General features: G+C 36.6%; 2 protein-coding genes and 1 pseudogene across 3 annotated transcripts; 2 read left to right on the plus strand and 1 right to left on the minus strand.

Moving 5' to 3' along the window:
- Positions 1-273: 273 nt before the first annotated feature.
- LOC21404256 (peroxisomal and mitochondrial division factor 2) lies at positions 274-3,186 on the plus strand. Of its 2 annotated transcripts, XM_010103861.2 has the most exons (3): positions 274-474; positions 568-1,492; positions 2,773-3,186. In XM_010103861.2, exon 2 carries the CDS (start codon positions 584-586, stop codon positions 1,466-1,468), a length of 885 nt encoding a protein of 294 aa, XP_010102163.1. In that variant the 5' UTR covers positions 274-474; positions 568-583; the 3' UTR covers positions 1,469-1,492; positions 2,773-3,186. The 2 variants fall into 2 exon arrangements, with proteins under 2 accessions (XP_010102163.1, XP_024025112.1); XM_024169344.1 differs by lacking the exon at positions 2,773-3,186 and having other exon boundaries at positions 568-1,685.
- Positions 3,187-4,974: 1,788 nt separating this feature from the next.
- Positions 4,975-8,454, plus strand: LOC21404257 (annotated as a pseudogene).
- On the minus strand, positions 7,131-10,254 carry LOC21404258 (2-(3-amino-3-carboxypropyl)histidine synthase subunit 1). Its single transcript, XM_010103863.2, has 2 exons — positions 8,765-10,254; positions 7,131-7,573 (listed from the first exon to the last, which is right to left on the minus strand). Exon 1 carries the CDS (start codon positions 10,159-10,161, stop codon positions 8,767-8,769), a length of 1,395 nt encoding a protein of 464 aa, XP_010102165.1. The 5' UTR covers positions 10,162-10,254; the 3' UTR covers positions 7,131-7,573; positions 8,765-8,766.
- Positions 10,255-14,105: the final 3,851 nt, after the last annotated feature.

Genomic DNA, 14,105 nt, shown 5'->3' on the forward strand with positions numbered 1-14,105 from the left:
AATTTTTATTTTTATGAAGACAGAATTAAAAATAAAAAAAAACAAAAGGAAGAATATTATTATAAGGAAAAAATAAAGAAAGAAAGAAAGAAAGAAAAATTTTATTAGTAAAATAACTTTTTAAAAATTTTTATTTACAAAATAATCTCTTTTTATAAAAAATGGGTAAGTATTTTTTTTTATAAAAAATAAAAAAAAATTATTTTATTAATTTTATTTTGTTAAACAGTCATTCTAGCATGTTGCCCAAAAGATACCGGTGGAATTCAGAAACCCTAGTTCATCTCAGGTTTTAGGAGTCATTTTAGAAAATAAAGGTTGAGGTTCTTTTGTCTTTTTCCCCCCTAAAAATTCTTTTGCATTTTCCTGGAAAAAAGACTAGAAACAACTTTTACCGGAGAATCTCCCTCTCGTTTCGCCTCTAATTCCTTTCTCGATTTCTTGTTTCCGAGAAAGTTTTGAGAAAACCGTACAGTAAGAGCACATTGATTTTCACCTTTCTCGGTATTTCTTGTTTACTGATCTGTTTTCCCCATGGTTCTGATCGTTTGCTGTTTGTGTTCGCAGGATAAAGGATTGAGAAATGGCGGACGAGACGGCGATGAACGGCGTCGACGATCAGAAGGTGGAGACTTTAGAGCGAGAGAAGCTAAAACTGTTGGCTGAGAACGAAGAGACCAAAGAGAGGATCAAGGAGATGGTGGCGGAGATCGAGAAGCTGAGGAGCGACGAGGCGGAGGCGAAAGAGCGGCTGAGAGATATGGAGAAGGCGATCGAGCGATCGGAGGAGGACAAGAAGGCCGTCGGAGCGATCGCGGCGCGGGCGGCGGAGCTCGAGACCGAGGTCGCGAGGCTCCAGCACGATCTGATATCCGCCATGTCCGAGGGCTCGGAGGCGAATTCCGAGGTCGCGGAGCTGAAGAGGACTTTGGGAGAGAAAGGAGCGAGGATCGAAACCCTAGAGAGTGAGGTCGAGAGCTTGAAGACGGCGAAGGTGGAGAGCTTGAAGAGGGCGAAAGAAATGGAGAGGAAAATCGGGGTTTTGGAGGCGAAAGAAATCGAGGAGAAGAACAAGAAGGTTAGGGTTGAGGAGAAGATGAGAGATCTAGTCGGAGAGAAGGAGAGGGAAATCGACGTCTTCAAGAAGGAAGTCAAGGAATTGGAGTCTGCGATTGCTGCGAAAGCGTCAGAGGTGCAGAAATGGGTTAAGGAGAAATTGAACGTCGAAGCTTTGCTGAGAGAGTCCGAGGAGAGAGCCAAGGCTATGGAGTCCAAGGTCCTTCAGTTGCAGAAGGAGATTAAGGAGAAGACTCTTGAGGTCGTCAATGGCGCTGTCAACGAGGTGAAGGAGATCTTCCATGGAGAGGAGAAGGGTCTGAATTTGCAGTGGCCAGTTCTGGCTGGTTCTGCGGGAGCCATTGTTGTGGGTGTTGCTCTGATCTATGTGTTGTACGCAAGGCGTCGGTGATTTGATCGAAGGAAGCTGGAGGAGGTTAGAGCTTTTTTCGATCATATAAAGTTTCAGTTTTGATAGAATTTAGCGGCTTTATTAAGCCTATGAATAATGACCATCATCATATGGCTTAGCTCATTTTTTTGGGAGTGCTTTGTCGTTGCAGTTTTAGTTGACTTGCTTGTTTGCAAAACTAAATATATTTTTGAAGGAGTTACTATATGATTTGCCATTCTTTTTGTTTATTTATTTATTTATTTTTGGAAGTCATTCTTTTTGTTTTGTTAACATGTTGTTTTATCTGCTTCAAACCCATGTTGAATTGCTTGGAAAAATTCAGTTGTGATACATTTGGATTATTAGTTGTTGGCTTCGCTTGTGCACATATACCAATTTATTTGTACATTTGGATATACAACGTTTGGATTATTAGTTGTTGGCTTCGCTTGTGCACATATACCAATTTATTTCATCTTTTGAATTAGTTTTATATCACACTATACACAAGGAATAGGGATATATGTCTATGTGTGCGTATCATGATCAGCCCGTTTGATGACGGGCCGGTCTTTTGAGGACCTGCTGTGCAGTTGTAGTACCTCTTCTGTCGTCTCATTTTTTTGATGGGGATGGTGCACTTGGAGATGACTTGGGAGAATTTAGCTATTTACTAAACTGATGATCAAAAAACCCCATTTTGTTTCGTTAGGTTTATGCCTTATGGTACCGATTAGTTTGAAGCACTTGGGAATAAGACCAATCGGCAATTGTTTCTATCGACTATGTGCCATATATAAGCTTTGGCTTATGCGTGATTTCTAAATCTCAAGATGCCTTGTTTTTTATTTGTGGATCGGTTGGTTTAATTTGGGTGATGATGAAATCATTTGAGAGTTCAAGACGCACCTCCATACTTGCTTCATTTTATGTGTATGCATTTAATGATTCTCAGCCTTTTGCTAAATCAAACTATTTAGATGTCGAGCTTGAAATTTGATCAGAAATATCAAGTTTACTGTTCAAGGGCGATGGAAATGTGTTCCTGGCATTGCTCCAATGTCCAGCTTTTTCATGGCTGTCCAGTTGAAAGGCAGCTATCAGGACTTGATGATCATTTTCCCAGGCATTGTAGTGAATTCTAAGTCGCTATTTAGATCTTCATTACGCGTTACTTTGACCTGCTGACTTTCTTTTGATGAATACTCTGGAAGTTACTCTCTTTTGTTTACATTTTCGTCATCATCAACGTCTATGCCCCCAATGAACGATGAAAAAGTTCCCCTTTCAGTGGATGAGTTTCCTTTTGGCGTTCACTGTAGGTTTGGGTGATGTGAAGTTATGCTTTTGTCTGTGGAAACAAAATGGTGTGGTGGGAACAAGAAGGAATTATTCCATTTGGCTTTTAACTTGATGCGTTTGTGTGAAGTTTCTTTCCATGGTTCATTTGGTTATTTTCTGCCTTGAATTGGTGGGATTTCCTCAACGAAAAGTGCTTCCTCGAAGCTAAACAAAGGCTGCCTTGTTGCTGAAAATTCGCGGTCCTCAAAGGGCTAAAGCTCAAGCTTGGACACAAAGCATGTTAAGGAATTGTTACGATTTTTTTTTTTCATCGTAACAAGTGGCCCTTAATCTTAATCTGTTGGAGTTTCCTCTAATTGCCTAGTGAAATGACCAATGAGTTTGAGTATTTTTGTAACAAAATAGAAATATTGGCGCATGAAAGACTGGATGTAACTGGGTAATATCTTATAGTATTGGATTTCAAAATAAAAGTTGTTTTCTTTTTTGTGTTTTGTTTCTTCATTAATCACGAAAATGCTGGAATCCGAATAATTAAGCTCCAGATTTTCTTGAAAGGATGAACAATTGACTGGCAAAGAGAGCACTACACGCTGCTATGCGGTCTGCTTAAAAGGATTTTTCATGTTTTAAAAATTGGCCTCAAGACACTCGGAGTGGGAGGATAACTTTTTTCGTATTATTTAATTAGAGAACTATAATTCAAAAGTTATATAAAAAAAAAGAGAAAATTACGTAATTTATCCTTAAAAATATATAAGTCTAGATTTTACTCATCATTCTTAATTAATATTTTTTATGAGTATAATTATTTGACTAAAAGAGTTATTAATCAAGAATAGGTAATAGAAATTTTAATTCATGTATTTTTAAAGGGTATTTGTCTTTTTTTCAATTAAATATAGAGTACTGAATGTAAGTTTTTCCTGAATTCTTACATCTCAATCATGCAAACTGATATGTAACTAGTGGAACCAACAATTCGTACCTTCACCCTCACAGGGAATAAGTTCAAGAAGGCAACATCATCTCAACTTGAACGTATCCCAACTATTCGGCTCAATCCTAACATGTGTGCTGCCAAGCTCAACAAGTGTGGGAATCCTCGGTGATCCCTTAAATTAACCAACTTTAAAAAAAAAAAAAAATCACTTCTTTGGTTTTCTGGAACAGTCTCTTTATTTAGATCATTTTTCCATTCACATCAAGTTAAGCATTATTCAATTCGCTAATTTGAGTTTTTAATTTGATTTAAGATGTGACTTTATGTGAGAGTTTTTAACTATAGTAAAAAAAATTATGTGACTTTTGTGAGAGCTTTTAACTATAGTAAAACTAGAATTGAAAACTTGAATCGGTAAAATAAACGGACATGTAGTTACCAAATGTTCTTTTCTGTTCTACAGGTGAGTCATCAAGTTAGTTGTCAATCGTCAGTTTTGAAAAAAAGGAGGCAAATACCCATTCGAAGCATGAGAATTAGATTTTTATTCTTTTATACTTTTTAGTCAAAAATATTATATTAATCAAAAGGATATTAATCAAAGAATAAATGATAAAAATCTTAAAACAATATATTTAAAAGATGAGTTCACTAATTTTCTCTAAGTTTTTTTTCCCTCTATCTTGGTCATGTTTACTAATTACTATGATTAACAATCAAATAAAATAAATTGCATAACATCCAAACCCATGTGAAGGACATTATCTCTATCTTGGTCGTGTATCAGCATAAAATCTGCAATAAACGGTTAGATACACCTTATTTTGTAATACCGATTCGGAATGGAAGGACAAAAAGTTAAAAGTAGAGATGGACTAAAGAGCAAATTGGTGAAATGTGAAGAACATTATCTTTATCAATTCTTATATTCGTAATTCGAGCAACTGCCGCATGCAACTGGTGCTCAATGGCCTTATAAGCAGTGACCACAATGCGTGATTCTAATCCTCCATTGGCATCCAAAAGTAAATGGGCTTGTTCAATCTTTTTCTTCCCTGTTGCCTGTATTCTTGAGACATCATCAAAACCCTGCTTCAATTCAACTTGTCACACAGCAAATTTCGAATATGTTTATATTCCTTTGACCTTTTCGAGTCCATAACCTAAATACTTTCTTCTGATCCTTCTTCACAGCCTTTAAGCTGTATTCCTCGTTTGAGTTCATCATCTGAGGGAAGGAGTTGTTAGATTGCGTGTTGTGTAATAAGGAACGATCAAAATGGATCACTCGGAGGAAGCATATTGTAGAACTGATTTAATGACCATCACTCGTCACGTTCTGAATGAGCAGAACAAGCATCGGGAGGCTTGCGGCGATTTTGCCATCTTGCTTAACCATATTGTTATTGGCTGCAAGTATGTCTGCTCCGTCGTCAACAAGGTCTTTTTAATTTTACTTCTCTCTCTCTCTAATGCCACTATTAATTCTTTGCATTTTGGAAAACTTAATAGCTACTTTGTAGCCTTCTCACATTCACCAAAAAATAAACAACACGCAAGTTCTCTACAACAATGAGAAGTTACTTGACATCCGAGTGTTATACAACTCTAGCATAGCTTGTTTTATCACATTTTTTTAGGTAGTAGAATAAACCAAGTTCTCTTTAGTCCTCGCTAAATTACACTTTTCAGAACAGGCATTTTTGCCTTTCCACCTTTAACTTTGCAGGCAGGGCTTGCAAAACTCATTGGACTTGCAGGGAACTCCAATGTCCAGGTGAGCTTTCTGCACGTTCGTCGACTTCGTTAAACAAGTTGATCGTGCAAAGCAATCATGTATAAAGAAACTTGTATTCGCAAACTGTATTCAACTTTCGGGGTGAAGAACAGAAGAAACTGGATGTGCTTTCGAATGAAGTTTTTGTCAAGGCATTAATTAGCAGTGGATGCACTGTAAGTACATTCTCGCATCCTATCTTCTTCATGGTCTGCCCTGCATTTTAAATGATCTAAATCTTTCAATTTGACCCCTTTTCCTCCTTTCATTTACAAATCTTTTTGCCAGTGCATCCTTGTTTCGGAAGAGAATGAAGAGGCTATATTTGTTGAGCCATCGAAGCGTGGAAGGTTCATTCTTCAAATATCTGATTTCTTCTGTTCTTCTAAATCCTTGCCAATACTCTCAGGCTCATGTTAATACATGTTCAACATCTTTCTTGATTATGCAGATATATCGTTGTTTTTGACCCGTTGGATGGATCCTCAAACATCGATTGTGGAGTTTCCGTTGGAACCGTATTAGCCTTCGTTCCTTAGCCTGCAAATGCTACGATTTTCCTTTAAGAATTGACAACACATCCCGGTTTCTTAATTTGTATCTTCTAGAACTAACTTGTGTTATCTCTTCTTGCCTAAGATATTTGGCATTTACATGGTGGAAGACAAGAATAATCCTAATCTTAATGTGTGTTTGATAAGGGGATTCGTACCCTGATTCGAATCATGATTCATGATTCGTTACAGTATTTTCTCTCACAAATAATACACGTAAATCGAAAATAGTTCTAATCTCATGATTCTAATCCATGAATTAAAAGTCTCTTTAGTGATGTATTGCGACCCGGAAAGAACATGGTAGCAACTGGTTACTGCATGTATGGGAGCTCTTGCATGATAGATACAACAAACAGTCTTTTATCTGCATCATGAAATTTCTTTCTTTTTTTCTTCAGCGACTTTTTATGGTAGTCCTTACAAAAATAGACTATCGATAGTCCTTTACTTTTCAACTGTCGAATCTATATTAGAATTTATATGTTCTGCATACTTTTTCACTCCAACGTTATTTTAATTAGATCTAACGGTCAAAAACTGAGACTACCAGTAGGCGGACTACCAGAAAAACTTTTTTTTTTTTTTTTTTTTTTAATGTTATAAATGAAACTGCTTCAATCTTTTTTTCTTCAAACTCTGTAAAGTCTTTGTTTTTTGTTTCAACTTCACTAGAAGTTAATGCAATATATTTAATGCAGTTGGTGCTTAGTAGTGGAAGTGGTGCAATGGATTCACAATTGTGGAGAGTTCATACTAACTCATCCCAATATCAAGGTTAGCATAGCTTTTTGCACCCCCCTGTTTTAGTTGTTTTCAACGTTCCATTTGCTAGAGTATGCCTATACGACAATAGCACAGCATGAATTTTACAGCGAGTTCTACTTTGGACAGATTCCAAAGACGGGAAAGATCTATTCAGTGAATGAAGGAAATGCTAGGAACTGGGATGAACACACTGCCGAGTATGTTTTAATGACTCATTAATGATTCTGAAGCAAAGATTATTTGCTGTTTTTCCCTTCTGGTTTTCCCAGTAACATTTCCAATTCCTTCTCATAGATATGTGGAAAATTGCAAGTTCCCCCATGACGGTTCTTTGCCAAAGTCCCTTAGATACATCGGAAGGTTTACGATTTATAGACTGCCTGTTCTTATAGATATTTTATGGGGTTGATTTTTCAGGTCAAATTTACATATTCAGTATTTGGATTTGCACTCAGATTGAATAATTCAAGGAATGAGAGAACTCTTGCTAGTTTCTGAACGCATAGTAAAACACCAATGCATAATGATCTATATGATTCTTTCATTGTATAAAAGAATAGTTTAAAATGCATAATGAAATTAGTCCTCAAGTGAAATTGAAAAAAGAAAGAAAAGAAGGGACTAACAGTTGTTTCTTCAACCTTTGCTTTTGGTATCTTTCCTAACAACAAATATGTGCTCTCTTCATTTACTTGGTGCTGATATATAGTTATATAATGAATACAGCATGGTTGCTGATATCCACCGAACTTTGCTTTATGGGGGTATCTTCATGTACCCTGCAGACAAGAAAAGCCCGAATGGAAAACTACGGTAGTTTCATCCCCCTTTAAACAACATCAAATTAACAATATGGGAAGATTACTCCAAACACTATCTTATTAATTTCTCACTACGGTAGTTTCATCCCCCTTTAAACAACATCAAATTAACAATATGGGAAGATAACTCCAAACACTATCTTATTAATTTCTCACTATAGGTCATTATGATTGGATTTTTAACTTATTTTCAAACAGCGTTCTCTACAAAGTATTTCCAATGTGTTGGCAAGCAACGGGTATTGGCCATTGTTTCCTTTTCCAAAAACATTTTCTTTTTTAACTTTATGGGAAATAATACCAAGTTCAAAAAACTTTGGGAGAGTAGAAAGTAGAAAGTTTCAATCACTTTTTAATAGAAAGTGGTTTCTAATTGCAGGCACTTCATTTGGTCCCAAAGAAGATACATGAGAGGTCCCCTATATTTCTTGGTAGCCATGAAGATATTGAGGAAATTAAAGAACTTTATGCTGCTTTTGAAGACAAAAACGCATAGCCTTTGTAGTTTTCCAATCTATTCATGTATCAGTTTGATGATGAGCAAAATATCATCTTTGCATAGTACAATACAATAAGTGAAAATATTTTGACCCCTAAAAATATATTGTTGAACGAATTAAGAATTTTATCTATTATCTTTGCCTAAAATGACTTTCTAATTTACACAACAAATAGCTACAAAGCTACGCTGAATGGACCAGCACAAAACAAACAAATTAACAATTGAATATGGAGGTAACCCATTAGATTACTTCTCAAGAAATTGCATCAAACATAAACTTGTAAGCAAAATTGAGACACATGATCATGTGTACTTGTAACAAAATTGAAGTGTTTAAGTCTCGTTCAGTTCACGAATTTGAATTTTTAATTCGAATTAAGATGTGATTTTATGTTACAAATTTTTTACTATAAGAGAAAAAGTTATATCTGATTTTTTATAAAAGTTTTTAGCTTTATTCGTTTCGTAAATTTGAGTTTTTAATTCAAGTTGAGAAGTAATATTTTTAAAAAATTTTTAACTATGGCAGAAGAAGATGCGAAGAGTTTTTAACCGTAAAAATTTAAAACTGTAACTCAAATCGGTAACTAGAATTAAAAACTCAAATTCGTAAAATTTGTAAAATGAACGATATATCTTAGCGTTACCATTAGACCAGACGACGAACAGGGCGTGATGGCTTCTTCACGTAAGATGAATTCCATTCCCCTCCATCTTGAGCATAGTAATCCATGGGGTACTCTCCTCCAACCCGTTCCGACTCCGACATTCCGTTTCCGCAGCCGCAAGACGAGCATTTCCGGTTACAACAATCGGAATCCTTCTTCTCCCACCATCCCGGAATGTATCCTAAAGCAATCTCGGCCTCGAACGACGTCAGAAGCGGCTTCCTAAACGCGTCGCCCCAGTCAATGGAGAGCCTAGGGCAAGCAATCTGGATCCAAGCTTCCACAGAGTCCTCGAACAATCCGATCCTCGCCGGACTAATCTCCGACATCAGAACGACGGTGTAAGAGAAGCCTTTCTCTCTCATTTTCCTTTCCAATCTCTCCAGAATCCTCGGATTCCCTTGCCTTCCCAATGTGCCCAATATGATCCCCCAATTCTTCGCCTCCTTCGTTTTCAAGATGGCGTCTTTTCTCGACTCTCTCATCCCTCTCTGATCGTACTCCTCCAAGAACAGCTTCCCTAGGTAAGGATCGTACCGGAAGGTTTTGATTCCCGGATTCGCGATCATCATCGCTTCCAAATGGAATCTCCCGTCGGCAACGAACACCACCACCGTCTCGGTCTCGGTCTCGTTTCCGCCATTGTTGAATTTCGGAAAGGAAGAGGAGGAGACCTTCGGCGCGGTGCATCCGAGAACTTCGCCGGCGGATAACGGCTTCGATTGGGGGATCAGGATGGTAAATCCGCGGCGTTCGAGGTCCGGCTTGGCCGATCGGATCGCTGAGGCGAACTGGATAGTTCCGGCGAGGACGACGTTGGAGGATCGGGGAACGTTGAGATCGACGGTGCGGATTAAGAGATCGACGTCGATGGAGACATCGACGAAGACGTAGAGGCAGGGGACGGCGGTGACGTTGACGGGGACGAGGCAGCTGTGGCCGTAGTGGATGAGGAGGTCGGTGGAGAGGGCGGAGGCGGCGAGGTCGTCGACGCAGCAAGCGCCGTAGGTTACGTCGCCGAGGACGAAGCAGTGGGTGGCGCCGCCGAAGGTGGAGATGATGTCGGAGAGGGCGAGGGAGTACATGAGGAGGCCCTCGGGGAGCTGGAGGGCGACGCGCGAGGCGGAAGTGGAGCGCACGCGCCAGACGCATTTGTGGATTTCGAAGTTGTAGTTGGGAGGAAGGAGGGCTACGGCGGCGTTGAGGTCGGGGTCGTTAAGGATGGAGTCTGGGATTTGGCTCTTCACGAACCGCTTCGGAACTCTCTTCTCTCCCGCGCCATCGCCACCGTTGGTGGTGGTGGTGGTTTGGGAAGGTTGCCGAGGAAGAAGCGAGAGGTCGCCTTCTCTCTTCTGTTGTTGGTGGTCGTCTTCCATGGCGATACCGCGACTATTTCGCTGTGTTTTTGGATGGATTTGTTTGTTAGAACTATGAAGAAGAAATTGGGATTTTGGGATTTTAGGCAGGCAACAAGGGTTTTATCCCAAAAAAAAAAAAAAAAAGAAAGCTACTAAAAGGAATATTCTTTTTATAATTTTGTAACTATGAAATTAGAATTACACTTTTCTGATTTTTTCCCTCTTCTAGCAAATATTTTTTTGAAAGGAAAAACCGTAACAATCAACACAATACAATACTAATGGTCTGTTAGAGAGACATATTCATGCTTGAAGCTTAAAAACGAGAGAAAATCACGACCTATTAATAATGAGCACATTTAAAACTCTAATTAAAAAACACATCACATCGAGATAAGCTTATGAGCTTTAGAGAAATTGCTTATCAAACCCCATTAAAAAAGGACATCAGTACTACAACCTAAAAGAAATTCTAACTGGACCAACAATTCTACACTAACAAGAAATAAACAATTAAAGTTGGAAAATGAGAAAGCCACATCCATTATTACAAAGTAAAACCGAACACACGACAACGGCCAAAAAAAAATAGAAACACACTAAAATTAATGTCATAAATGTCTTTATTTGACAAACACACGTATTAAAATAAGAGAGTATAAGTGATACCAACAATATCTCAGATAACACCGACCACCACTATAGATGAGCAAACCAGCAGCTCGAGGAGAAGTTAGTAGAGCCCAGCCAATCATGTCGCCTCCAATCTCCGCTGCAAAGGTAAAAAAAATAGTTAAAAGGGGGAATACGACAAAAACAAAACAAAAAATTAAAAAAATTAAAAACGTAAAAAAAAAAGAGAAAAAATTGAAAAACCGTAAAAAACACTAAAAGGTCAAAAAAAAAAAAAAAAAAAAGGCGAAAGAATGAAAAACACAAAAAAGAAAAAAAAATGAAAAACCGAAAAAAAACCTAAAAAGGAAAAAAAAAAAAAAAAAAAAGTGTCGAAGCATGGATACACGGAAAATAACTATATATGTAAAAATTATATAGTATAAAATATCGTTGTTTTAAAATGTGGTACAAGGATATACATGTATGGCTTGCATGTAATAGAAAGCTGGACAAAAGATAAGTGTCTTGACACTTGCCAGTATGTTCTTTCTTTCCTTGACTCATCAGATGGCATGAGCATGAATATTATAAATAAAGAAAGGTAGAGGGAAAAAAATACATAGAAAGAAAATAAGTGTTTTTTTGATTAGTTAAGAAAATAAGTGTTTTTTTATTAGTTCCGTGACCGATTCGAGTTTTTAATTTCAATATGCACGTTTAAAATCTATTTTAAAATAATTTTATTTTTTATATAAAAATAGAAATAAAAACGTTTTTAATTTTAGACAAAAATTATTTTTGCATAAAGAAAATGTATTTAATAATTTTATTTATAAATTATTTTTAATATAAGAAAAAATTGAAATTCTGTTTAGTTTAACATTTTTTAAAATATGTAATATATCTTTTAAATAATATACATATCTGTTAAGATTTACTAGATTTATTTTTATAAACTCTAAGTGATACTTTTTTGTATTTACTAATTTTTTATTTACATAATATTACTATTTTTTTTGTTGATAAACTCTAAAAGACAACCGTAAGCTTCTTCCCTTATATGGTTCCCAGACGCCGCAACTGCACCCCTCTTCATTGAGATCAGCCCTACCATCCAACAGAGAACCACCTCCGGTGAGACGAGCCCTGCCACCACCCCTAAAGAGATGCTCCTCCAACACAACTTCGCACTACCGATTAGATCTATCCCAAATTTAGCAGCCTTCACCTTCTCTAAATCAGAATATGAATTGCATCAAGGCAGACTGCAGATATATATATATACACACATGAATCACTTAACCAGAGCAAAATATGTAAAATAAGACACCATGTTTAGAAAGTACATAAATTATGACAATCCAACTTCTCGAGAAGGATCCATATTACAAAGCAAAATATGTAAAAGAAGACACCAGGTTTAGAAAGTACATAAATTATGATAGTCCACCACCGTGGAACAAGAAATCGCCGGCGAGATCTAACCCCATGTGAGGAAGTCATCTACACCCTCAACTATTTCCACCTCTTCAGATGGTGCCTTACCTTGTTTTTTTTGTTTTTTTTTTTTCACTTTGATACAGGTTATTAATCGTTGGCCAAATCTTTTGCTAATATTTTCTTACCGTTGGCTTAAACAAGGTAAGGCTCTTTTTTTTTTCTTTTTTTTTTTTCCTTTTTATTTTGCTAATTCGATTTGATTTGCCCATTTGGCTTTTAGATAATTGTTGCTGTAATCTGAAACATTCGCTTTCCAATTCATTTGGGTTTAGATTTCTGTAGTTTGATTTTTGTTGTGATCAGAGTTTGTTCTAATTAGTGTGTTTGGACTTTGTCAGCTATATTAACGGTTTCTAAAAATTTTGGTGGTTTTATATCGTGCTTTTGGTTATGGATTTGGGTTTGGTTGAAATCCTTATCTTGATTTGTCTCATGGTTTTTTCTTTAAGTTGCTTTTCTCCTGTTATATATGCCATATATCTGCATCTATTACAGGTACAACTATTGATAAGGAAATAATTATTGTGGTATTAACGACCGAAATGGCTTTGCTTAAGGCACAAAACTCAATTTTCTTGTTTTGTGTAATATAGACCATGTACGAGCATGGTTTTTATTTGCCAGCTGCCACTATGGTGTTTAGTTGATATACACATTGAATAGTTTTGCGTTGACAGTTTCTTTTTGGTATTCATTTTCTTACAGCTATCATGGACAGATTTTATGTGTTATCTTTACATGCTTCTAAAGCGGAATGCGTTTTTTCAGAACGAAATGTGTTTTCTTCTTCTTTGTTTGAAAACCCATTCCTATTCTCTCTCTCATCTCTTGGCCTCTTCATCAAGATTTTTGTCTCCACAAAGAGCTCAATGATTTAATCAAACGGAAGGGAAGAAGGCGAATCTCCTTTACCTCTTTGTGCATTTGCGTTCTTTGGCAGCCCTTTTTAAATTTTCTGGTAATATTTCCTTTTTTCCTGATAGTCTAATATTGCATTTGTGCTCTATTGTACTTCTATTGTATCTTTTTGTTATTTTCTTGCAGTCGTTTAAGTACAATGGATTTCGCTCAGATCTCTATTTGGTATCGGGTTTTGTTCAGAGCCTTTATCTGATGTCGTTCTGTGTTAGATATTTGCTTATTTTGTGGTCAAACTAAAGGATAGTTGTTCATTTGTCAAGGTGTAGCTGGTATGTTTCTTATGGGACCTTAAATTTTAAGGGTGCTCTTATCAATTAAAATTAGAATCTTTGCAATTGTCCAATCTTCCCATTGCTATTTGTTAAAGAGTTTATGAGGTAGTTGCTGTAAAATTATTGTGTTATGAAAATCTACTACTTTCATAAATGGAGAGGTGTAGATTTGCTCTTAAATTTTATTACTCTTTCGTGCTTGGTATAATAGAATCCTGTCTACTAATGTTTGGTTCTCAACTCTATATGGTAGCCTTACTTTCTAAAAGTACATTATGCAAGAAGGGGTATAAAAAACTTTTTTTCTCTGGTTTTTGTTACTGGTGTTATGACCCTACACTTATTGTGCCCTTGATAGAATTATGGTCCTTTAGTTTTTCCAAAAAAAAAAAAAAAAAGAGGGTACCTTTTCCATTTTGTTTCGCTTGTGTGAACTTTGACTCCTACAAGTGATCATGTTTCTTCCAGGTAAGCAAGCATCCAAATTACTTTCTTGAGATACCTATATATTTGTACTCCATTTGATCCGAGTTTTTTGAACATTTTTAAACAAAATTTTTTCATAGATTCACTAGCATCTCTTAATTATTTTTTAAACGAACAAGAGAAATGTCTTACACATGGTTTTTTTCTCTTGGTAGAGGAAAACATGAA

This window comes from Morus notabilis, unplaced genomic scaffold, assembly GCF_000414095.1.
Source record: "Morus notabilis unplaced genomic scaffold, ASM41409v2 Scaffold269, whole genome shotgun sequence".
NCBI lineage: Eukaryota > Viridiplantae > Streptophyta > Magnoliopsida > Rosales > Moraceae > Morus > Morus notabilis.

Excerpts from the sequence above, each read along its gene's own strand:
- LOC21404256 (XM_010103861.2), top strand. The coding sequence starts at position 584 with ATGGCGGACGAGACGGCGATGAACGGCGTCGACGATCAGAAGGTGGAG.
- LOC21404258 (XM_010103863.2), bottom strand. The coding sequence starts at position 10,161 with ATGGAAGACGACCACCAACAACAGAAGAGAGAAGGCGACCTCTCGCTT.